The 27,087-nt window shown below is 39.8% G+C and overlaps 1 protein-coding gene across 12 annotated transcripts in view; it reads left to right on the top strand.

The window, feature by feature from the left end:
• The window catches only part of Csk (C-terminal Src kinase), a 122,164-nt gene that overhangs the window by 83,787 nt on the left and 11,290 nt on the right, over positions 1-27,087 (top strand). For 6 of the 12 annotated variants that reach the window (XM_073985305.1, XM_073985285.1, XM_073985291.1 and 3 more), the window contains one exon: positions 26,082-26,839. In XM_073985305.1, coding sequence (XP_073841406.1) covers positions 26,585-26,839 — 255 coding nt within the window. In that variant the 5' untranslated portion in view covers positions 26,082-26,584. Of the gene's footprint in view, positions 1-26,081; positions 27,059-27,087 lie in introns of all 12 variants that reach the window. The other 6 variants (XM_073985300.1, XM_073985267.1, XM_073985271.1 and 3 more) reach the window with 1 other exon arrangement.

The following is a 27,087-nucleotide window of genomic DNA, read 5'->3' as shown; positions in this document are numbered from 1 at the left end:
TGTGACAGATTGCGCTAGGCGTCTGGCTCTGTTTGACAGCCAGCAAATGGTCTTCTGCATATGCCAAATAATTTAAAAAGATGCCATCTATTCGCCATTACATAACTTTTCACTCAAACGGTGTTGCAGATAGTAGTAGTCCTCGATGACAAGCAAAAATAAAATAGGCGAGAGAATGCAGCCTTGTTTTACTCCACTCATAACTTGAAAAGATTGAGACAATTATGCTTTAAGCAAACCATGGCAGTTTGCGTCATTGTAGCTTTTTTATAAGGTTTATAAGTTTAGGCCACATCTCCGATTTACTCGCGAGTGAAAATTTGGGGGAAGGTGGTAATTTTTTTGGATGCAATTTTTTTTGGTGTGGATGGAGCATGTTTATTTGCGGGTGTGGTAAGTTTTATTTTGATGTTGGGGAGGGGGCATGATGCCCCCTCAACTTGCTCGAATTCAAAAAGAGTTTCACTCGCGAGTGGAATTCGAGCGAATTCGAGCGAGTATTTGGAGCTCTGGTTTAGGCGGAATACCTCTTTTCAGTGATTTCCAAATGCAGGCACGATTAATGCTGTCGAAAGCCTATTCAAAATCGATGAAAAGTAATTGTAGCTCTGAATTAAATTCAACATGTTGCTCAATAAATAATATGGTCCGCACATTAGCACCCACTTCGGAACTAGGCTTGGGCTGAGTTTATGTAATCCTCCAAGTGATCTTTTATATGGTTGAGGATAATTCTAGCAATTATTTTCGCTATTGTCAACATACATGGGGCCCAAAACATGTATATTTTTTAATGTATCGAAGCGTAGCCTCATTACCCTAAAGGCGGATGCTGTAATAACAAGGGGCATTTAATTTTGGAGGGGAAACTTTATAGTCCTATTTTCATTTCTTAAATTAAATGAAAGTTGACAACCTCCCTCAAACAAAGAATCTATTTGAAGAAACCCCAGTGGAATGCGAAACCTCCTTATCAATTCCAACAATAGATGAACTAATTAATCAACAGCTAGCAAATAAGGAAGAGTAAATATTTTTAATTAACAAGAAATGGAAATTAGTTCACCAAGTAGCGATGGCAGCGCAGGCAGTGCGAATGATGATCTTTTTAATTTCTACTCACATTCATCAACATCATCATCGCCAACAGACAATGAATGAATAATTATGACTTAATTTATGCTCGACGATCAGCAGCAGCAGCAGCAAATAGAAAAGTTAACTTTTATAGGTCTGCTACCGCTGCCACTGTTTCATTTCCTTCTGTTCCCACCACCTAAAAACATATTTTTTTTATTTCAACCTACGCTGCTGAAAACAAGAAAATCAAAAAGATTAATTCATTAACATGGAATGAAAATTTTGCAATCCTCCAACTGCTGCGCATTTTATTCCGCACAGTCGTAGCTAGTTTTTTATGTTTTCAAATTAAACAAATTATCTGATGATCGCCGTTATGATGATGATCAGTTTTAATGGCGTTGTAAACAAATATTTTAGGTTATGAAAAAAGTATGTTATCAAGCGGAAGGCAGTCTTTGTAGACAAGCTGAAGGGCGTCTTTATAGACGAGCTGAAGGGCGTCTTTATAGACGAGCTGAAGGGCGTCTTTATAGACGAGCTGAAGGGCGTCTTTATAGACGAGCTGAAGGGCGTCTTTATAGACGAGCTGAAGGGCGTCTTTATAGACGAGCTGAAGGGCGTCTTTATAGACGAGCTGAAGGGCGTCTTTATAGACGAGCTGAAGGGCGTCTTTATAGACGAGCTGAAGGGCGTCTTTATAGACGAGCTGAAGGGCGTCTTTATAGACGAGCTGAAGGGCGTCTTTATAGACGAGCTGAAGGGCGTCTTTATAGACGAGCTGAAGGGCGTCTTTATAGACGAGCTGAAGGGCGTCTTTATAGACGAGCTGAAGGGCGTCTTTATAGACGAGCTGAAGGGCGTCTTTATAGACGAGCTGAAGGGCGTCTTTATAGACGAGCTGAAGGGCGTCTTTATAGACGAGCTGAAGGGCGTCTTTATAGACGAGCTGAAGGGCGTCTTTATAGAAGAGCTGAAGGGCGTCTTTATAGACGAGCTGAAGGGCGTCTTTATAGACGACCTGAAGGGCGTCTTTAAAGACGAGCTGAAAGGAGTCTTTAAAGACGAGCTGAAAGGAGTCTTTAAAGACGAGCCTAAAGGCCATTTACTCTACAGAAGACGACCCTGGGAGCCATATACTCTACAGTAGGCGGCGCTGGAGGCCATCTACTCTACAGCTGACCCTAGAGACCTGCTCTACAGTAGACGACGGTAGGGACCATAAACTCTACTGTAGACGACCCTAAGGGCCATCTACTTTACAGTAGACGACCCTAAGGGCCATCTACCTTACAGTAGACGACCCTAAGGGCCATCTACTTTACAGTAGACGACCCTAAGGGCCATCTACTTTACAGTAGACGACCCTAAGGGCCATCTACTTTACAGTAGACGACCCTAAGGGTCATCTACTTTACAGTAGACGACCCTAAGTGCCATCTACGTTACAGTAGACGACCCTAAGTGCCATCTACGTTACAGTAGACGACCCTAAGTGCCATCTACTTTACAGTAGACGACCCTAAGTGCCATCTACTTTACAGTAGACGACCCTAAGTGCCATCTACTTTACAGTAGACGACCCTAAGTGCCATCTACTTTACAGTAGACGACCCTAGAGGCCATCTACTTTACCGTAGACGACCCTAGAGGCCATCTACTCTACATTAGACGACTTTAAAAGGCAATTTAGAGTGGACGACTTTAGGGGCCATCTACTCTACAGTAGACGACCCTAGGGGATATCTACTCTACAGTTTACGATCCTAGGGGCCATCTACTCTACAGTAGACGACTGTAGGGCCATCTACTCTACAGTAGACGACCGTAGGGCCATCTACTCTACAGTAGACGACCCTAGGGGATATCTACTCTACAGTTTACGATCCTAGGGGCCATCTACTCTACAGTAGACGACCGTAGGGCCATTTACTCTACAGTAGACGACCGTAGGGCCATCTACTCTACAGTAGACGACCCTAGGGGATATCTACTCTACAGTTTACGATCCTAGGGGCCATCTACTGTACAGTAGACGACCGTAGGGCCATCTACTCTACAGTAGACCACCGTAGGGCCACCTACTCTACAGTAGACGACCCTAGGGGATATCTACTCTACAGTTTACGATCCTAGGGGCCATCTACTTTACAGTAGACGACCCTAAGGGCCATCCACTTTACAGTAGACGACCCTAAGTGCCATCTACTTTACAGTAGACAACCCTAAGTGCCATCTACTTTACAGTAGACGACCCTAAGTGCCATCTACTTTACAGTAGACGACCCTAAGGGTCATCTACTTTGCGGTAGACGACCCTAAGGGTCATCTTCTTTGCGGTAGACAACCCTAGAGGACACCTACGTTTACAGTAGACGACCCTAAGGGCCATCTACGTTACTGTAGACGACCCTAGAGGCCATCTACTTTACCGTAGACGACCCTAAGGGCCATCTACGTTACTGTAGACGATACTAGAGGCCATCTACTTTACCGTAGACGACCCTAGAGGCCATCTACTCTACATTAGACGACTTTAAAAGGAAATTTAGAGTGGACGACTTTAGGGGCCATCTACTCTACAGTAGACGACCCTAGCGTCCATCTACTCTACAGTGGACGACCCTAGGGGATATCTACTCTACAGTTTACGATCCTAGGGGCCATCTACTCTACAGTAGACGACCCTAGGGGATATCTACTCTACAGTTTACGATCCTAGGGGCCATCTGCTCTACAGTAGACGACCCTAGAGGCCATCTACTCTACAGTGGACGACCCTAAGGACCATCTACTCTACATTAGACGAACCTAGGGGGGCAATCTACTTTACAGTAGACGATCCTAAGGACCATCTACTCTACATTAGACGAACCTAGGGGGGCCATCTACTTTACAGTAGACGACCCTAAGGGCCATCTACTTTACAGTAGGCGATCCTAAGGGCCATCTGCTCTACAGTAGACGACCCTAGAGGCCATTTACTCTACAGTGGACGACCCTCAGGGCCATCTACTTTGCAGTAGACGACCCTAAGGGCCATCCACTTTACAGTAGACGACCCTAAGGGCCATCTACTTTACAGTAGACGACCCCAAGGGCCATCTACTTTACAGTAGACGACCCTAAGGGTCATCTACTTTACAGTAGACGACCCTAAGGGCCATATACTTTACAGTAGGCGACCCTAAGGGCCATCTACTTCACAGTAAACGACCCTTAGGGCCATCTGAACACTCGAACGGAAGGATAACCAACTAGCAGACCTTAATCACGAACCATTGAACTAAACTAACGACCAAGTTAACTTAAAAAAGCTGAACGAACTAAAAGAAGCGATCAGCTAAATGAACTACCTATAAGGTACAACTTTATTTACCTTCAAATCGTCATACCAACCATCACCCACCCGTTAGCTTTTCCTCCTATTTTAATACAATTCTATTCAACTGGGTCCAGTCTTAAGATATTTCCATCATTCGGCATACATAACCCAAAGATCATCCATCCAGCTATTTGATTATCTTATTAAACAATTCTCACCACGCATTATGACAAATGATTCATCTGTTATTCTGCTAACCACCCACTCATGTTTAAAAATAAGTTGCAATTTTCTGTTTTTTTTTTTTTTCACTTTGAACAAAGGGTCGTCTTTCTTGTTTTAGGCGCGTGCATGCTCATCATTTTGCACTTTTAAATATACATTTGTATGTATATTTGCACACACATCTGTATGTAGATATGTATGTATTTATGAATATGCATTTAATGCATTCATCACTTAAGTGACTTTCAAAAGTATTCCGCAGTCAGTAATGAAATTTAAAATTAAAGTTTTTATTTTGCAAATTGTTCGCCAAACACCAGCACTTAGGTTTGAAACCAAATACGGTATGACTTCATCGTTGGATTACTCAACACTCAACGGCAAGTTGTCAAGTCTCCATAAATTGTAATTTGTTTACAGTGGCACAGAAATGTCGTGTCTGTTGTGGTGTCTTTAGATTCATAGTATTTCAGGAGATCTTTTTGAGGGAAAGATGTACTCATCCGATATGGAAGTGACATGAGAACACTGTTTGGGAGAGGGTTTCTAATGATGTAACATCTAATTAAAAGAATTTACAATAAAGTCAACAATATAAGAACACATATGGCGTGTATAATGACTTCTAAATGAAATATCCCAGTATTTAGGGCCACTGATTCATACATCTCATGCAAAAAATTGCAGCTATGTCCAGATATTTGCTGCAGATAGTTTTTGTGGACTCTATTAAAATGCTATTATTTTATTCTCCATACTTCCCTTCCTAATGGATCGATTGTTCCAAGAAAAATACCCCGCTCAAGTGGTGTTCTTTTAATATATGAAGGATTATTGTTGGATCTATCAGAGGAATAATTAGGCCCCACAACGTTTGAAAGCTTCCAAAACTTTTTTTGTCGCCGTTCATAGGTCATGCATAAATTAAATACATACATATGTTCCCATACACATCCCCGAACGGACACGGGAAACTTCTCGCATGTCAATATTAAATACATGATTTGTAAAATTTTCCATTCCACTGTCCATTGAGTCACATTTCCAGATTGCAATTGAAAACAAAAATAAATAAACGGGAATCACTTCATGTCACTTGTGTGCCCATATAAGTATGCCTTTTGTTGACACTACAATAACATAACCTCAAAATAAGTAAACAAAATGAATTTGCAAATAGTTGTTTAGAAAACTTTAAAGCGATTAGATTCCCAATTGAATAACGATGTGATTAAATCAATTAAAATTTATACATTTCTTATCTATTATCTTTAAATATTTATTTTATTTTTATTTTATTCAACTATATCGACTTTCTTCTTGCACGCTTTAGTCACTCGATGTTCATTCAATTTTTATCTTTTATTTAATTTGTGTCTTTATCAGAAATACGACAAACGTGATATTATTGAAGAATTAAACAATTCTGAATGAAGGTGGGTTTTGATTAATAAAATGCCCAGTCAAAGTAGGCATGGGTAAAAGAGGGAAATAGCAAAAATTCCCACAAAGATGAATTTTGGTTGTTGTTGTAGCAACGCAAATGTATTCGTTCGTGTATTATTTCAGTTATCAGGTTCCTCTGTATCCAGATTCCAGAATTCTGCAACCTGGACTGGTTGCGTCCATAAGGAATCAGGAGTCAGGTGAGTGTGGTTAGCTAAACAAATGCAGTGTATCGTGTGGTCCCAATCCACATGCTTGGCATGTGTTGGGTATCGTGGCGTCAATTCGGCCCAATACGAATTGAGGCGGCTACATCTTCCGGATCTTAACTGGGCTAAAACCACTCTTGTTTGCCTTGGCAGCTGGCGTTCTTCTGCTGCGGTGGATGGGGGGTGGTCTCCAACTACGGAATTCACACTGTATCTTTGTACTGCCTGCGCATGTCAGTGTGAATGCTATCCAAGCCTGCCAGATAAGCTCGTTGTTCTAGAGGTTCTCTTTTTTACCTTTGGACCTCTCTCTCTCTAGATCATGAAGATCTCTCCTGACGTGCCTGGGTGGAGGAAGCCTGTCCATTAAATAGTGACAGGGATGCTCACTGCGATAACACCCAAGCAGGTTGTGCATCGACAACATTTTATTGTGTTGACGCACCGGTAAAATCTTCATCTCCTCATGAAGATGGTCCACTGGGGTCATGAGGAGGCACCCTGTTGCAGTCCTCAGGGCAGCATTCCGGCAGGTTTGAATCTTCTTCCACTGCGTAGTGCTAACCTTTGCAGACCACGCTGGCGCAACATAGCTTACCACAGGCCGGCCTATAGCATTGTAGGTGGGCAACAAGGTTTCTTTGTCAGCTCCCCAAGTGCTGCCGGCCAGCGACTTGAGCACCTTGTTCCTACTTCTGATCTTATCGCATATAGCTGTGGCATGCGCGGACGACTTAAACATGCTATCGAACGTTACACCCAGTATTTTGTGGTAGTTAGTGGTCGGAATCAGTGCACCATCGACCAATATGTTCAGTGGGAGCCTCATTTCAGCCGTCCATGTGGGGAACAGTGTGACAGTGGATTTAGCGGCGGATATTTTCATATTCCTCAGATGGAAGAACTGCACTAGGTCAGGTATATAGACATTTAACCTATCACATATGTCATCGATGATAGGACCCGACGCCAAGATCGTACAATCCATCCGCATACATCACGATCTCTATACCGTCTGGAGGATGTGAAATTTCAGAAAGGTAGAGGTTAAACAGTTCCGGAGATATTGCCCCTCCTTGGGGAACTCCCTGCTCCACTCTACCGGGTTTGGACTGCTTGTTTCTGAATTCCAGAAACGACTGGCGTCCGCACATATAGTTGATTAGCCAACGTTTCAAACATGGCTGAAGATTAGTCTTCTCCATATCCTCGAACAGCTTGGCATGGTTGACGGTATCGAAAGCAGAGCTCCGAAATACTCGCTCGAATTCTACTCGCGAGTGAAATTCGAGCGAGTTCGAGCGGGAGTACTCGCGCGAGTAGAAAAAATAAAACGAGTATACTCTATTTTTACTCGTCACTCGCGAAGCATATTTCAGACTTCCTCGTTTTTACTCGCGAGTGAAAAGTGTTTGCGAGTACGAGTACATGAAGAGTACGAGTTTTGCAAGAAAAAACGAGTGGGAGTGAAAATGCTCGAAATAGAATACGAGTTTACTCGAAGAATAAAATCGAGTAAAAAGGAATTGATCAATTTTTATAAATATTTTTGTTTAGTGTTGGTGGTAAGTTAATGGGGGGGCAAGTTGAGGGTGCGCAAGTTGAGGGCGGGGAAGGTGAGGGGGGTTAAGCTGCCCTCAACTTAACCCCCCTCAACTTGCCCCCCCTCAACTTGCGCACCCTCAACTTTCCCGCCCTCAACTTAACCCCCCTCAACTTCCCCGCCCTCAACTTGCCCCCCCCCTCAACTTAACCCCCCTCAACTTCCCCGCCCTCAACTTGCCCCCCCCTCAACTTAACCCCCCTCAACTTCCCCGCCCTCAACTTGCCCCCCTCAACTTCCCCGCCCTCAACTTGCCCCCCCTCAACTTCCCCGCCCTCAACTTCCCCGCCCTCAACTTGCCCCCCTCAACTTGCCCCCCCTCAACTTCCCCGCCCTCAACTTGCCCCCCCTCAACTTGCCCCCCCTCAACTTCCCCGTCCTCAACTTGCCCCCCCCTCAACTTGCCCCCCTTCAACTTAACCCCCCTAAACTTAACCCCCCTCAACTTCCCCGCCCTCAACTTGCCCCCCCCCCCTAAACTTCCCCCCATAAATTTCCCACCAGCATTACACAAAAAATTTTTCTAAAAATATATCAATTCATTTTTACTCGATTTTACTCTTCGAGTGAACTCGTACTCTATTCCGTGTATTTTCACTTCCACTCTTATTTTTAAACCCCGAGTACTCGCGAGTGCTCTCAAATAAAACAAAAGAGTGGAGAGTAAACTTCTTTTAAAACTCGCACTCTTCGAGTACTCCCTCTCGCTGGTACTTTTCACTCGCGAGTAAAAACGAGCAAATCGGACTTTTTACTCCCACTCTTCGAGTACTCCCACTCGCGAGTACTTTTCACTCGCGAGTAAAAACGAGCAAATCGGAGCTCTGATCGAAAGCCTTCGATAGGTCAAGAGTCACCATGATTATTCGGTCGCACGGCCTTTTCTGGTTCAGTCATCTACTGATATCTGTGGGTATGGCATCTAATGCTGTTGTAGTACTATGCATTTTCCGAAATCCATGTTGATGTTGGGCACCCCTGCTGGCATCCTTGCCAGGCTTCAGTAACGGGACAATCCTGCCAACTTCTCAACTACAATCCCAGGCGTCCGGTTCTATGCACCGTATTGACTCGAAGGAATCTTCGACCAGGGGCCTCCACCTCAACAATTATGTGTTTGTGTTCGTGTATGAATTTTGGTGGAGAGAAGTTTTTCCTAGAAGTCTTTCTTAAAAGTCCCAACGTGGCACTGTGGGAAATATGAGAACTTTAGTGGAACTTTAAGGAATTTTGAAAGTACATAAAATTAATTAAATTTTTATTGAATTCGATATTGGCGATTTACTCCGCGATACGACCTAAAAATGCACTTAAAGTTGCACTTTTGTTTCATTATTTTTTTTTTAAGAAATATATTTTCGATTCATTAAAAAAATGATGCAACTGCACTCTTAACTTTGAATTTAATAAGATTGACAACTGAAATGTTGTGAAATTTCCATTAGTTTTGAAAATTTTGACCCTTGGACCCATATCCATGCTTCTCCCGTACGACCCGCCACTCCCCGGAAGAAGAACGTATGACTGATATCAGTTTCAATTTTTTTTTCACTTTTAACCATCCCAAAACAAATATAAATGATTTGAATAATACAAAAAAATATATTTTACAAAATATTGAAGATTTTTGCATCGGATTTGGTTCAGTTGCACATGTTTTGACCATTAAATTTTAAGGTGTGTTATGTATTTTCAAATTTTTTCATATTTTTTGTTGTATAACGTGTCGAAATTTTTTATATTCTTATATTTGAGACAATGAACTATAAATAACTGCAAAAAAAATCATAATTTACTTGGAAAAAAATAATTTAAATAAAAGTTTCTAAAACGTGCAATTTTGTTGCAAATGTATTGGCCACCACTGTATACGAGTACATTATCAGGTGAACCGGTTATAATACCTATAAATAGAATAGAAATTTTCTACTAATTGCCTACAAAACCCCCCTGTAGTCAGATCTGTAGAACACATTCTGGATGTACTAGGTCTGATCAGAAAATAACCGACATCAATAATGATATTTTGCCCTTCAAAGAATTTCCTCTGGGATATAATACACTTATGTCAGCATTTTATCCAATCCTTGAAACACATTCGAAATGCGCTTTTTGGTTCAGTTTCGTGTTTTCTTTTATCTACTTAATCGTAGCAAAACCTTTTCCTTTCATCGATGTCTTCAGTTTCGAGAAGAGGAAAAAGTCAGCGTGGGTTAAGTCTGGTGTGTTACCATGGTTCAAAATCGTATATAACGACTCCCATCCCATATTCTATTATTAAACAGCTTTCTGGCCGTCTTAAACTCCTTTAATAAGATTCCCCTATGGTCCTCAACAAAGGCACCCTTCAGTTTGACCGGAAAGATACTGGTTCTTGTGTTTATAACGGTCGTCAATATAGCCTACCTCCATGCCTTATATAAAACTTCCATATGGTCGTCCATGAAGACTCCTATAGAAACTCCCCTCTGGTCTATTGATTGTCTATAAAGTCGTTATTCTGGTGGCGACAAAGATTCCATTCCGCTTATTTATAAAGACTTGCTTCTGCTCGTCTATCTATAAAGGGTTGGTTTTGCACGTATTTAAAGATTAATATATATCGTCTCTCTTCTTGACTTCTATAAAAATTTACTTCTGATCATCTATACAGACTCCCTTCTTGTGGCCTATAAAGATTCGCCTCTGTTCCTCTGTTCGTCTTCCGCTCATCTATAAAGATTCCCTTCAGCTCGTCTATAAAGACTTCCTTCAGCTCGTCCACAAAGACTTCCTTCAGCTCGTCTATAAAGACTCCCTTAAGCTTGTATATAAAGACTCCCTTCAGCTCGTCTATAAAGTCTGACTTCACAATCTCAATCATCTCCTCATCATCAACTTGTTCATCTCCTCTACAAAGACTCCCTTCCGCTCGTCTATAAAGACTCCCTTCCGCTAGTCTATAAAGACTCCCTTCCGCTCGTCTATATAGACTCCTTTCCGCTCGTTTATAAAGACTCCCTTCCGCTCGTCTATAAAGACTCCCTTCCGCTCGTCTATAAAGACTCCCTTCCGCTCGTCTATAAAGACTCCCTTCCGCTCGTCTATAAAGACTCCCTTCCGCTCGTCTATAAAGACTCCCTTCCGCTCGTCTATAAAGACTCCCTTCCGCTCGTCTATAAAGACTCCCTTCCGCTCATCTATAAAGACTCCCTTCCGCTCGTCTATAAAGACTCCCTTCCGCTCGTCTATAAAGACTCCCTTCCGCTCGTCTATAAAGACTCCCTTCCGCTCGTCTATAAAGACTCCCTTCCGCTCGTCTATAAAGACTCCCTTCCGCTCGTCTATAAAGACTCCCTTCCGCTCGTCTATAAAGACTCCTTTCTGGTCGTCCATAAAGACTCTCTTATGGACGTATATAAAGACTCCCTTCTGGTCATCTATAAAGGTTCGCTTTAGCCCGTCTATAAAGACTCGCTTCTGCTCGTTTATAAAAAGACAAGCGACTCTTTATAGACGAGCAGAAGCGTCTATTGAGACTTGCTTCCGATCGTCTACAGAGACTCGCTTCTGCTTGTCTATAGAGACTCGCTCCGGCTTGTCTATAAAGAGTCGTTTCTGCTCGGTCAAAAAAGGATATATAAATACTCGTTTCTGTTCGGCTAAAGAGAGTCGCATCTATAAATAATCGCTTCTGATCGTCTATAAAGACGCCCCTCTGGCCCTCTATAAAAATACATTTGTGGTCGTCTATAAGGTCTCGCTTCTTGTTATCTATTCTGTTCGTCTATAAAGACTCGCATCTGCTCTTGTATAAAAACTTCCCTCTGGTCTTCTATGAAGGGACTGTTTTCAACTGACCAAGAAAGACTTCCTTTAACTTACCTATAAATATAGTCTTCCGCCAACATATAAAGGTTCCCATCTGATCGTCCATAAGGATTAGCTTCTGGTTGTCCATAAACAATACCTTCTTGTCGTCTATAAAGACTCCGCTCTGGTGACTAAATACTCTCCTTTCTAATCGTATATTAAAACTCACTCCTGTTCGTCTATAAAAATGTTCTTATGGCCGTCTAAAAAGACTCGATTCTGCTCATCTATAAAGACTCGCTATTGGTCATCTATAAAAACGTCTGTAAGACTTCTTTATGGTCGTCTATAAATACTCCTTTCTGAACGTCTAGAAAGACTATCTTCTGGTCGTCTAAAGAGACTCCCTTCTGGTCGTCTAATAGTCTTCCTTCGATTAGTTTATAACTACTCCACTCTGAACGTCTTAAAGACTTCATTCTGAGCTGCAAAGACTTCCTTCTGGTTGTCTAAGAAGACTGGTTTCTGCTCGCCTTAAACAGTTTCATTCCGTCGCCGATAAAGACTCCCTTTTAATGATATGTAATGATTACCTTCCTGATTGTTTAAAAAAATCCATTACAAAATCTATGGTCCGTCCATTTATAAAGGCTTCGTTCAGGGTTTCTTCTTCTTCCAGGGTTCCAATAACGAATTTTTTCAGATTATTTTTGAGGACTGCAGGATGTCTTAAAGACTGCCTTTATCACACCTATGTTAACTAATTTCAGCTCGCATAAAATACTCCTTCATCTCAAATATAAAAACTCCTTTCAGATTGCCTGTAGGCGTCTTTAAAGATTGCCTTCACCTCGCCTTAAAAACACTCTTTCGGCCGTTTATAAAGGCTTTCTTCTGGTGGTGAAAAATATTGCGTCTTCAGTCTATAAAGAATCTCTTTTGGCACTCTACAAAGACTTTCCTTTGGTTTTCTATTAAAACTGCCTCTTGGTCATCTGTGAAGAAGGTCGTTCCAGGCCAAAATGCAGTTTGTCTTTTGAATTCTTTTGGCAGTCTATAAAGACATTCATTTGGTATTTCTATTAAAACTGCCTTCTGGTCATCAGCGAAGAAGGTCGTTCCAGGCCAAAATTCAGTTTGTCTTTTGAATTCTTAAATATTCTTGTCCTATCCCAATGCCAAGACCACCGGACTGTTGCTGGCCAATTTCTATGTGCTGGTCAGGATATTGGTGTTTTGCCTATTGTTGGTGTTTTGTCCGGGTCCACAAGACCGGTGCTACACACGCAGGCAATATTCTTCTGCAGGGGATCTCCCTCATAGGCTCAGTTGCTAGTTGGATTTTTTCTCTAATGCTAGCAACGCTGCACGCAGAAAAAAAATATGATTGGTCCAACAATATTCGAAGAGCAAAATATGTATTGTAAAGATATTGTTAAATTCCAAATGTAGTATTGTGATTCCAACAATTGGGTTTTGTTAAATCCAAAAATAGTTTTTGTCAACTGGACAATAGTTCTCTCTTTTCTTCGACAATTTTTTCTCTTCTCTCGCTATTCGATGCCGTGTTGAAAAAAATAATTATGGTGAGTTTTGTTTGTATGACATGATGCATTTATCTTTGCGTTTGTGTGTATGTATACCAACAATGAGACTCTTGTTTTTATTTGTTTCTGTTTTGTTTCATTCTTCTATCTTCATTGTGCTTTGAGGTTTATTCCTTATGTTGTGGTGGGTGCTTGTGGCTTTTTGTTTGTCTTTGTTGTCAGCCAATGCAGCAAACCATGTATTGTGTTCGTCAATGATTGCAATGTTATACGCGAAAGTTATGTTATGTGAAAAGTGTATATGAGAAGTATATACACTCAAATCAAAAATTTCTGGGCTGGTTTTCTGGGTTGACAATACTTTTTGTAAACAAAATTAGATTATGATAGTTCCTACAATCAGTATTGTTAACGATTTTTACAATATTGCGGAAATTCGAAAGTTGTTTTTGTTTTCTATGTTTGGAACAAAAGATGGTATTTTTGGATTTGGATTACAATGTTTGAACAAAAAAAAATACATTTTTGGAACCAAAACAGATATTTTTGTTCCAACAATAGCGAAAAATATTTTTTCTCTGCGTGTGCCTACTACAAAAAGGACACCTTGTTTTCTCGTTTTCAAACCGCTTATGTTTGGAAGATTCTCCATCACCCGGTAACGGGATGCCTTTCTGACTGTTTTCTATTAGTGACATCGACTGTCACTGATTGAATACCCCTCAGTAATGTTGGCGACATTTCCTGAGTATTACAGCCATGTAAAACTTCTCTACAAAACTGGTGTCTTAGGATATCATTGATCTAATACGAATCGGGGTGCACTCATTGATATGAGAGAAGTCTCCCTTGTCCCTTATGGGATGTTTATGGAACAATTATATTATAAGATCTAAGATGGTCTATAATGACTTCCTTCGTGGTCGTCTTAAAAGATTCCCTTCAATTCATCTTAAAAACTGCTGTGGCTGACGAATTTCTATGTGCCGAGGATGTTAGAGTTTTGCCTACTAAATATTATGATGGGTACACAAGGCCAGTGGTATTGACGCTGACAGTATTCGTCTGCAGGGGATCTCCTTCTCCACCGAAAATTGGCACTCTTAGATCGTCTGGAACCATTCAGTTAGTAAACAAATCTTGTTCGCCCTCCTATAAAGTCTTCTTTCTGGGTTTCTTTTTCTGTCAGGGTTTAAATAAAGAATTCTTTCAGATTATCTATGAAGACTCCCTTCAGCATGTCTTAAAGACTGCCTTTATCACGCCTATGATACCTAATTTCAGCTCGCCTATTAAGACTCCCTCTTTTCATTGTCAGTACAGTAACATGCATTGTGCCTGCATTGTTTGAGATAGCCGCGTGTCAAGAACGTGCTTAGTACTTAGACTTCGCTACAGTGCTTAGGTGCTTAGTTCTTGTTGTTTAGTAACACGATCGTGGCATTCACCATCTCTAGTGTCTATGCCATCTGTGGGAAGAGATCTGCATGATACTTTGTGGCTTTAATCAGCGTAAACTGCTGTGGTAATCTTCCAGATCTCAGTATTTTGCTAGCTGGTGGAGTAGATTGTTGCTTTGGCGTCCATACTCAGTATAGTCTCTTGAACTCCAAGTTTGGTTGCTCCGTTGGCCTAAACCTCTTCACAGTGGTGGTTAATGGAGGTCTTCTGCTTTATTTAGCGATTGAGGCCAATGCTAAGACAGTCTTCCCAATTCTCCGCCTCCTTGGTGTATTTTGTATTTTCCCGTAGGTTAGGTTAGGTTGAGAAGAGAGGTGATTCAAGACCACCACATGTCCTTAAAAAAGGGCATACACTTAAGCCAGAAGAGGCCTGTTGTGCGCTCTAATTTTATGTGTCCTGGAAGTTGTTGTTAATTTACGAGTTCCGTCCCATTGACGTAGTCCCTCAAGTTTTTGAACCCGATGTCCTTGATATGGTCGAGTCCTGTAATTATGTCGTTTCCCATTAGTTGAGTTCTTAAGTTTGTGAAAGCCTGGCAGTGGCAGAGATAGTGTTCCAACGTTTCGTTGTCCTCGCCACATGCCCTGCATTCACTATTCTCTGCACAGCCTATCCTGTGCAGATGCGCTTGTAGTCCTAGATGCCCTGTAAGGACACCGATCAGTCTACTGATATCCTTTTTACTCATCACTAGGAGGTCACTTGTTTTGTCCTGGTCTGGGTTTCCCCATAGGATTTTGTAGTTTTTCCCTTTTCCTGGTTATTCCATAGGGATACATGAGAATTCTTTGCCCAAGCTTTTAGTTCTATACGCGCCGCCTTTAAAGGTTTGGCATTGTCTAGACTTACTGTAGGCAGCTCCCTGGCATGTTTTGCTAAGGAGTTTGCTACTTCGTTTCCCGTAATCCCTATGTGTCCTGGTACCCATATAATGTTTACCGAGCCATAATGGGAATAGTCGTTAATTGAATTTTTACACTCTAAGACAGTTTTCGATATTGTTGCCTTACTTGTTATAGCTCTAATTGCTGCTTTACTATCCGTAAGGATGTTAACTGTGAGTGGCCTTGTATTTGTTTTAAACCAGTTCAGACATTCTGTGATCGCTCAGATTTCGGCCTGGAGGATCGTGTTATGATCCGGCAGACGAAGGGAGATCCTCGTTTCCGTGTCTACGATATAAAGGCCCAGTCCCGTTCTCCCCCCTAACACAGCCCCGTCCCTGTGCAAGGGTTCCATCGATCCACATATCTCTATCCGGTATTATAACTTCACACAGAGCTACTTCACTTGATTCTGGTATCCGGTCCGATACTATTTGATTTATAGATTCACCCGTTGTGAACCGTAATATGCATTGGTGGTATGTTTGGTGGTCTCTTTCGATCCACTCGCTCATCGCTTTAAGTCTTATAGGCGAGATGGCTGCTTCATACCTTACTTGTATTTCTATCGGGTTGACAAATAGAATTGTCTCTAAAGCCCTAGTTGGTGTAGTCCTCATCGCCCCGCTAATGCTTAGACAGCACATTCTTTGGACTCTTTGCAATGTTTCCACATTGTACTTTTTGTCCATAGCTGTCCACCATACAACAGATGCGTAAGTAAGAATCGGTCTTATTACGCTTCTGTGTATATTTCCCCTTAAATACCAACCAGTCAACAAGAGAAAGGTACCAGCATATGTAGTGAACGAGGAGGAGGATCAGTTTGTTTCGCATGCGTATCACCATGTATCCTTCTGAGGCGGTTTATTGGAGTTTATTTTGCATCCGAACTTATGTTCCAGTTGTCGGCAGACATCACAGTGAATTTTCTCACTACTTTAAGATTAATCAAACGGAAGGCAACGTGCGCACTTTTAATTTGAGTGAGCTAAAATACGTTTAAATTTACGGTCACTGAGACAAAGGGCTCAAATCGTACTTTTAATCTGAGTGAGCGAAAATACGTTTAAATTTAGGCTCAGTGAAACAAAGGGTGCACAACGCAATTTGTTTTCTCTCGCCGTAATACACGAGAACTCCCTGTCGACGAATTTTCTAGTGAAGTGTATCGAACTGTGCTAAGCGCTTCTATCTTAAGCGTACGGCTCATTTTAGAGTTGGGCAATCTCGTTCATCGTTCACTGTCCTCGTTCAAAAGCGTATGAGTAACTTTATACAAACCAACGTTTGAAATTAAGTATACACAGTTTTGTCATACAAAATACCAGAGTCCATTGAACGAGATAGTGAACCGGATGGTTCAATTGAACGAGATTGACACAGCTCTAGCTAATTTAGTTGTGGGAGTTCCTCCCTCTACGGCACCCTGACTCTTATTCTATTGGCTTTGGTCTATGGATAGTGCTTACTTGATGGGTTTTAACTCAAAGGGAATAAATCGATATCAGATTTTTTTATGTAATAACAGTATCCAATAAGAAGTTAGATGATGTAGGGTGAATGTAAAATCGGTCGTTGACAAACTGACCGGAAACCATCAAATTTTGAGGTCCCAGTGACACATGTTAACATATTTCGATTTTGCACAAACTTTGGTAATCTTAAAATCTAACAAAACTAAACAATTTAGGGTGGGTGTCGCATAAAAAAATCCGACATGGATTTTTTAAAACCATCCTAGTGCTCACGGATCTGTGATGGTCCTCACTTAGTAGGGTTGATGTTTTCCGGTCAGTTTATCAACTACGAATTTTACATTCACCCTACATCAACCAACTTGTTATTGGATACCCAAAGCGGTATTGGACATTATATACCTACTGAGAAACATGGATATTTATTTATAATACAGTCCCAAATTGATTCCAATTCAATCACTTCCAATGTTTACAGTTTACTTTTGACCAAAAAAACATTAACAAATTTGTTGATCAATTGTTCTTAAAAAACTGTTGTTTTTTTTTTGTTTATTTTCCATTTTTGTTTTCCTGAACAACATTTTATTGCGTTGCAAAAAGAGCAACGAAACGCAAAGAAGATAAAAACACGAAAAAAGTTGGGGATGCGAACGAATTTGAATGGATGATTCACGACGACGGACGGACCACGACATATTCACACAATTGTGTTGTCGTTTCGATTTAATAGCTTGTTTTGTGTGTCTTTTAGGGTCGTCATTTTCGTTATTTTTATTTTCGATGGATCGTCTTATTCAAACTTCATGTGATGTACGCCGTCGATCACCGACCGACCGCTGTCGTTCATTCTCGTTGTTAAACAATTTAATTTGCATTTCATTAAAACCAAACATTGCTACCGTTTTTCCATATCGTGTGTGTTATGTTTGTGTTTGGCAAAGAATATTAATGGGTCCGCTTTATTTCAGGCAACCTCACCCATATAGAATTTTTTTGTCACAACAAAATATTAGGAGAGTCTAATCGAAAAATGGGAGGCCGAGATATTCTGATAACCTTGGACTAGGGAGATAAGTTTTACAATATTAGGATCAGGAGCATGAAGGTAATTTGTTAATCTTTCAAAATAAATTTTCCTAAGGCAATTTCTTTGTTATAAAGTCTGTACGATAACTTTCCCAGCAACAATTACTCAGCAAGTTCCAGCAACTTTTCTCAGAGAATTTTACTCTGTCAAGCAAGAAAAATTGCTGAAAGTTATCGAATAACATTTTGTAAGAACTTGCAAGAAAAAATATGAAAATCGTTTTTGTTCCTTTTGATATGTTATGAACAAAAGCATAACTTTTAAAATTGTATTTGACTTATTTAAAGCAGTAATCCTATCCACAATGCTTTAAAATCTACAAATTTTTAATTTTTTAAATTTTCTTGGTCAAAAATGTTAACATTTCAAGTTGTTTACATTTAACATCTGATTAAAAGTCAACTGGCCGAATTTACAAATTTTTATGGGAAAAAATTTGCAAATTCTCAGTCACAAAACTCTCCAAATATCTCTCCCAACTCACACTCTTTTGCTGGATAATTTTGTTATCGAACAGCATTCAGTAAAAATTTGTACGAATTTGTACGAATTTTTGGGTTATCGTACAGACCTACAGTTTCTCCTTCAAAACAATAGTTGGTCCTTCGAGCCCATCATTATTTTTATTGTTATTATTATTTAAATAAACAACGAACAACATATACCTACTAAAAAACGATTAATGTCCACAGTCCCCCACAGTATATCTGTCCGCAAGAAGATTATTGAACATTAACAATCATCATCCTCGCTAATAGAAATTTTCTCATTATGCCCATAACCGGGAAATAAAATACAAATTCCCATAAAGTTACAACAAATATTACGAAACATCATCTGTGTGTCGTTGCCGGCATCGAATTAAGGCTACTGGTTGGCGGTGTTCAACCTGCTGTTGCTGTTTACAACAATTTGATCAATATACACAATATCAGCAGACAATACACATTTTTTTGTTGATAGATAAAAAAGAATCGTTGTAAAGGCTTAAAACGGAAATTAAACAACAACGGAAAATGTGTATGTCGTTGTATATACATACATATGTATGAACATGCCCAGCAAACCAATCGTACCGACATCGTAACGAAATCGGAACAAAATTCGAACGCTTCGTCCGATGTCGGATCCGAAATCGTAACGATATCTTAACGAAAATTGTATGAAGTTGTTGACATAATTTCGGAACGAAATGTCGGAGCGAAATCGGATCGATGAAGGAAGGAAATCCTTGGGAAATTTGGAAGGGAAATTTAATTCCGACATTCGCTGCGATATCGGAACGAAATCGGTAAAAAATCTTAACTATTTCCCATCCGAAAAATCGTTTAGAAATCGGAACGAAATCTGAACGATTTTGCTTTCGAAATTGTTCAGACGTGTCGGACATCCGACATTAGGTTTGCTGGGTATGTATCTCTGAATTTTATTTTAATAATAAAAAAATACAATTGCATGTCATCTAAACCACCAGGTTAGATAGGTACCAGATTTTCTCTAAAGCTGAGCTGAAAGATAAGGAAATCTTTGCAGGTCACATCAGAAGAGCTCGGAGTATTTATAGACGAGCTGAAAGGAGTCATTACATATGAGCACAATGGAGTCTTTATAGACGAGCTGAATGGAGTTTTTATAGAAAAGCTGAAGGGAGTCTTTAGATACGAGCTAAAGGGGCTCTTTATAGACGAGCTGAAAAGAGTCTTTAGACAAGCAGGAGGGAGTCTTTATAGACAACCCAACGAGAGTCTTTATAGACGTACAGAAGGGAGTCTTTATAGATGAACAGAAGTAGTCTTTATAGACGACTGGAAGGGAGAATGGAGTCTTAGAAGGGAGTCTGACCAGAAGGGAGTCTTTAGAAACGAATAAAAGATTTTATTTATTTACTAACAGACCCCGGTCCTTTTTGCTGACCCGTCGTAATGAGTTTTAATGACAACTTTTTATGGACTTTATGCTTGACATTTCAAAAATAGGTATTGTCTACCTCAATTCTTTGATCCATTATCAAATCGAGGAGAATTTTAAATTTACCAACAGATTTTGTCTGTAACCTTTCATTTCTCTCACGGACTGTCGGATTTTTTCGCCCATTGATGCTGTTTAGGATTTATTATCGTCCATTTCCCCTTCTTTATGGTAAAGCGATCTAATTATAAAAGTTAAAAAATGGTTAAGTCGAAAATTTCAGGAAAATCGGTTCAGTAATTTTGTAGATGTAACATATTTTAAAAAGTGGGCGTGGTCAAGTCTTTGGGTCCTAAAATGTAGGTAAGGTAGGAGACACAACCACAATTGTCTCGCAAATTAATTTCCAAACCGATATATTCGTAATTATTTTAAATATAGAATTTAAAAAAAAACCGTCCCCTCCGAAATTAAATTTGTAGCCTATTTTCACCGGGGTCCATCCCTGTACATTCCATGACAATTTCGGGAAATCAGTTCAGAAATTTTGTAGAAAAGATTAAAATTGAAAAAGTGGTCGTGGTTAAATTTTCTTTGTATAAAAACCTAAGTTGGGTTATGACGAACATTTCAAAAAAATAATTATCCAAATCGATCCAGCCGTTCTCAACTGATGTCATTACCAACGAACGACATTTGATTTTTATCTATATAAATTATATATCAGACCCACTATTGGACAGATATTTCACTGTCAGAGAAATGAAAGAACAACTTAAAAAGGTCAAGGCAAACAAAGCGCCAGGTGAAGATCGAGTTTCTTATGAGTTCTTTATAAATGCAACTGATAACTTCTTGGAAACAATATGTAATGCATTTAACAATATCCTGAATGGACTGGATGACTTTGAAATATTTCGTAATGGTGTAATATTCCCAATACATAAGAAAGGAGATGTAAATAATGTAAACAACTATCGAGGAATTACATTCATGAATTGCATTGGAAAAGTAATGATGGGAATGGTCAACAGCAGAATATCGGAATGGCTAAATAGAAACAATATAATAAAGGAGTACCAAGCGGGTTTCAGGAAAGGCTACTCAACAGTAGATAATATTTTTAATTTGGCAGCTTTAATAAACCTAAAACTAAGCGAAAACAAAAAAGTGTATGCTTTCTTCGTTGATTTTAAAGCTGCTTTCGATAGAGTGCCAAGGGATCTTCTTATATATAAGCTACACGAAATCGGATTGACACCAAAAATAATCAACTTTATCAAAAAAAGCTATGAAAATACAAAATCGGCTGTTTGGTCAGGAACCCAAATGTCTGATTATTTTGAAACACGCACTGGCGTTAAACAGGGTTGTTTATTATCGCCATCTCTATTCGCTATTTATCTGAATGATTTACATGATAGTCTTGAAGGAGGTCTCAATATCGACGAGGTAAACATCAGACTTTTAATGTACGCAGATGACATTGTCATACTGGCGGATAATCCAATAACTCTACAGCGTATGATATATAATCTGGAAGCATATTGCTCCTTGTGGGGAATGGAAGTTAACCAAGAAAAATCGGAAATAATGGTGTTTCGTAAAGGAGGCAAACTTGCAGTAAACGAAAAATGGTCATTTAATGGAGAAACAATACGAATAGTGAATGAATATAAATACCTTGGTATGCTCTTAACGCCTAAGCTATCCTTTACCAAACATTTGCTAAAAAAAGATGAAGCTACTAAAATTTCTCTGAACTCTACTTGGAAAAACTTTATATCAAAATCGACAGTGAGCCTTACAGCAAAATGGAAGATGTTTTTGGCAGTGTGTCGGGCGATTCATAGTTATGGGGCACAAATTTGGGGAAACTGTTATTTCAATGAGGTAGAAAAATTATATCGATATTTTATCAAAAAAATATTGAAGCTGCCAGATTCCACCCCAAATTATGTCATTGCAATAGAAACAGGATATGAACCTGGTTTCATATATACGTATTCCATCCATTTACAATATTTGGCAAGAGTCATATTTGATCTAGAAAGTCATAGATTGCCTCATGTTCTCGGAAAGAAACTTTTGAATAAAAATATATCGTGGTTCAAAGATTTTAAGTCCCAGCTAGCTGCTTATAACATTGATCATGATAACATCCATGTGAATAAAAAATTTTGGATAGACGGCTCACAGAGGCTGTTGACTGCAATAAAAGACAATACCATCAACACATATATTGAAAGAGCACAACGAAGTGAAACCCGATTTTATAAATACCTCAATTTTAGCATTGGTCCCCTTTATTGTCATGATGCTTTCAGCCAAGAACAAATATCCCTTTTAATGAAAGTAAGAGGTGATTTACTATGGCTAAATGCTAATAAAAATACAAATGCAGATGAGCAGCGATGTTCGCTGTGTAACATGGGAGAACCAGAAACAGTAGACCATTTCATTGGCCGATGTCATATACTTAGGAGTTTTCGCTTAAAATATTTCAACAAAAATCAACTACTTCATAGTGATGTTATCAGCATTTTAAATGGAGGTGAAGATTTTTGCTGGTTGCCATTACTCCAATTTTTAAAAGATGCATTAAAATATAGAAGAAGCTTAATAAATGAGTTCAATTACTAAAATTCTGAAATTAACCATTAATATAAACTCAATATTCCAGCAGACGGTTTTAAAAACCATGCTGAAAAATTCTTTATTATTCGTAAGATAGTTATGTTTGTTAATATTATACTTATTATAACGTAATATGAAAATAAAGAAACATTGAACTGAAATTGAATTGAATATAAATTATTTTTACAACCAGAAGAAATTCCCTATGGTCCAGAGTGGGTACTATAGACGACCAAAATAATTCTTTATTAATGACCAGAAAGAAGTCTTTGCACACGATCAGAAGGGATTCTTTATAAACTACCAGATGAGAGGAGAGGAGGAGAGTCTTTAAAGAAACTCAAAGTATTTATAGACGACCAGAGTGGAGACTTTCTGGACAACCAGAAGGTAATCTTTTTATATACAACCAGAATGTGTTAATTCCGACTGGAACATAGGACCGTCACAAATGTTTTCCATCTATCTCTGTCCATAGCAATATTTTTAATTTCACTTCATGTTATTCGGCTTGGTTTTAATTCAGACTGTACTTGGCGTCTCCAGGTGTTATTCGGCCGACCATCAGATACCTGCTTGGTGATTTACGCTCTACAGAGAAGTAGATAAAATAGACAAGGCAAATAGAGAAGAGATTTGGTGCGACAAAGACTAATATCGCTAATCCGGCGATCATATGCTTTCGGATATTTACTCCGTAGCTCTCCTCTCAAACGCACTGAATTTTAATTAATTGAATTTTAATCGAACTAACATGACCTAAGGAGTTTTGTATTGAAAAAGTGAATTCTAGCGAAGTCCCACACACTCAACCAATATGCTACGATCGTTTCGCTGATGGTTTAATTCAGCTCATATTGAATGTGAATGGCTAGAAGACAAAGGCTGATTTTGAGAACTTCTATTTACCCAACCATTATTACAAATTTACAGATATGAAGTATTTGAAGCCTTTTACTTATCAAGTCAACATAGTGTCTCGTCTAGAATCATTTCAAAATTTGAATTTTCCTCCACAGCTTATATGACACGAAGTTAACCAATATATCTACAAATAATTCCACTATTCACAACCTGCGACGCATCTGGTAGCACTAAGCTATGTTAAATACGTTTGGTATTGAACTGCTCAGATGGATTCTTTTCCTATTTTAACTGCGTATAATAGCATCTTGCAAAGCCCTAGGAACTTTGCTATGATATCAAACTCAGTCGAAAAGAGGTTGTGAATTATTGATCTGCTTCTCGTGAGTCTTTGCAAGGATTTGGCGTAAGATAAACATTTTGTTGATCAATCAATTCCTTCTATTTTAAACCCAACAAATCTCTTCCTTTATAGATTACATAGGTTGCTACTATTACCCCATGTGGCAACCTTCGTTTCATGCTGCTATGGTAGTATTACACATGACCGACCGGAATTAAGCTTAGATTATTTATGATTTCCCGTAGTATGACGGCGGTGGTATGTTTGCAAATAAGTTTCTTTGTTTTTCCAACAATGCGATGGTACCAAACAGACAGACAACATATCTGCATATAGTTGATGGAGTTGTAGCTACCATCTGCTGCTGCTGCTAATATAAAGGTGGTACTCCTTCCTATCACAGAGTCACAAATTTCGTATAAAATCTAAAACACAAAAGTTTGTTGCTACTACCCCACATGATGACGACGGCGATGATGATGATGTCGACAATGTGGTGGGAAAAACGATATAAATAATTCCTCGCCATTCAATAAATCAGATTGGAACTGAAGCGAGTTACTTTGGCCGTGGTAAATTTATGTAGACAAGGCGAATAGAAAGTGAAATTTGTTTTTCGTAATCACATTTCCAGACACCGCATCTTGTACTTTGATCTTCTGGAATGGAATAACTTTAAAATAGGTTTGGGTGATGGAATCTATAAATATTCTTTTCTGGACGCCTATAAAGACTCCCTTCTGGTGGTCTATAAAGACGCCCTTCTGTTGGTCTATGAAGACGCCTTTCTGACGACTTTCTTGTCGTCTATAAAGTCGGCTTTCTGGTTGTCCGTAAAGACGCATTTCTGGTCGTCTATACAGACGCCCTCTTTTCGCCTATAAAGACGCTTTTCTGGTCATCTATAAAGACGCCCTTCAGGTCGTCTATAAAGAGGCCTTTCTAGTCGTCTATAAATACGTCTTTCAGGTCTTCTGGTCTATAACTCTCCCTTCTGGTAGTATATAAAGATCGTCTTCTGATCGCCTATAAAGACGCATTTCTGGTCGTCTATAAAGACGTCCTTCTCGTCGTCTATAAAGACGCCCTTCAGGTCGTCTATAAAGATGCCCTTGAGGTCGTCTATAAAGATGCCCTTGAGGTTGTCTATAAAGACGCCCTTCGGGTCGTCTATAAAGAAGCCCTTCAGGTCGTCTATAAAGAAGCCCTTCAGGTCGTCTATATAGACGCCCTTCAGGTCGTCTATATAGACGCCCTTCAGGTCGTCTATAAAGACGCACTTCAGGTCGTCTATAAAGATGCCCTTCAGGTCGTCTATAAAGATGCCCTTCAGGTTGTCTATAAATACGCCCTTCAGGTTGTCTATAAATACGCCCTTCAGGTCGTCTATAAAGACGGCCTTCATGTCGTCTATAAAGACGGCCTTCAGGTCGTCTATAAAGACGGCCTTCATGTCGTCTATAAAGACGGCCTTCAGGTCGTCTATAAAGACGGCCTTCAGGTCGTCTATAAATACACCCTTCAGGTCGTCCATAAAGACGCGTCTATAAAGACGCCCTTCAGGTCGCCTATAATGACGCCCTTCAGGTCGCCTATAATGACGCCCTTCAGGTCACCTATAAAGACGCCCTACAGGTCGTCTATAAAGACGCCCTACAGGTCGTCTATAAAGACGCCCTACAGGTCGTCTATAAATGCGCCCTACAGGTCGTCTATAAAGACGCCCTACAGGTCATCTATAAAGACGCCCTACAGGTCGTCTATAAAGACGCCCTACAGGTCGTCTATAAAGACGCCCTACAGGTCGTCTATAAAGACGCCCTACAGGTCGTCTATAAAGACGCCCTACAGGTCGTCTATAAAGACGCCCTACAGGTCGTCTATAAAGAAGCCCTTTGGTCGTCAATAAAGATGACCATCTGGTAGTCTATAAACAGTATAAAGATGCAATTCTGGTCGTCTATAAAGCCACCCTTCTGGTCGTCTATAAATACACACCTCTGGTCTTCTATAAATACTCCCTTCCACTCGTCTATAAAGACTTCCTTCGGATTGTCTAAAAAGTCTCACTTCGGGTCGTCTTATTGTGGTCATCTTTAAGAAGCCTTCTTATCAACTCTAGTTATTGTGCTTTACTTCTCTTTCGTCTACTTATCATAGCCCTCTTTTTGTCTCTCTCTTTTCAGATGAAGACGCCATACCAGACACCAAGGAAAATACAAATCCTTTGGAAGAACATCTAAAGTCTTCAAATGATGTTATAGACGGAATTTATGACAAGGATTCAACAACAACAACAACAAGTGATCAACAAACGTTGATAAACAAAAGCAATAATAACAACAACACCAACACAAAATCCCTCCATGATCAAGCAACAACAGGCACGGGCACCATCTCTATTAATAGCAATAGTAATCTAAATATAAGTGAGCGTAAAAGATCGAATGTAGATCAAGAAATTTCCAATTCCAAGGACGTGGCAAAAGAAAAAGACTTTTCCAACAGCACAAAATCTTCAACAGCATCATCATCCTTAGCACAACAACAACAAAGGTCATTAGATACTGATAGCAATAATAATAACAACAACAATAGCAGCAAGAATAACACCAACAACTGCAACAATAACCCTTCGCAGCCCTGCCCACCAGCAACTGCGATTAACAACCATTCAAATACGCCAGTTATGAATAGTCACGCAACTGCAACACAAAACGGCGGTCAAACAACAATAGTTGGTCATCATCGTGGTTTTTCCCAGCCAACGGTAACGGTGGCAACATCGAATACGGGCGGTGATCCATGGTTTTTGCAATCAACCGGGCATCAAATGCCACCAACGGCTCCATTACGTCATAATAAACGTCCAGCACCACAGCCAGTAACAGCGGCTGCTGGTGGACCCAATAATCCAAATAGTTTGCTAGTATCCAATAACAGTGTAAGTGGTGGTATTGGTGGTGTTGGCGGTGTCGTCGGCGGCGGCATTGTTGGCCACGTCGGCATCGGCGGCACTGTTGGTGTTGGTCCTATCATCACTAGCAATATAACATTACAACAGCAATTTAGCCAATCCCAACCCCATATTGTAGCACAATCAGGCAATTTATCATCAATATCATCATCATCATCGTCAGTGATATCTCATCATAATAATGTGGTAAATGCACTTAAAACAACAACAAAAAA

Source organism: Musca autumnalis, unplaced genomic scaffold (assembly GCF_047663935.1).
Source record: "Musca autumnalis isolate F117 unplaced genomic scaffold, ASM4766393v1 scaffold_1, whole genome shotgun sequence".
NCBI lineage: Eukaryota > Metazoa > Arthropoda > Insecta > Diptera > Muscidae > Musca > Musca autumnalis.
The sequence above is the reverse complement of the archived record's forward strand: the minus strand, read 5'-3'. Positions and strand labels throughout refer to the sequence as shown.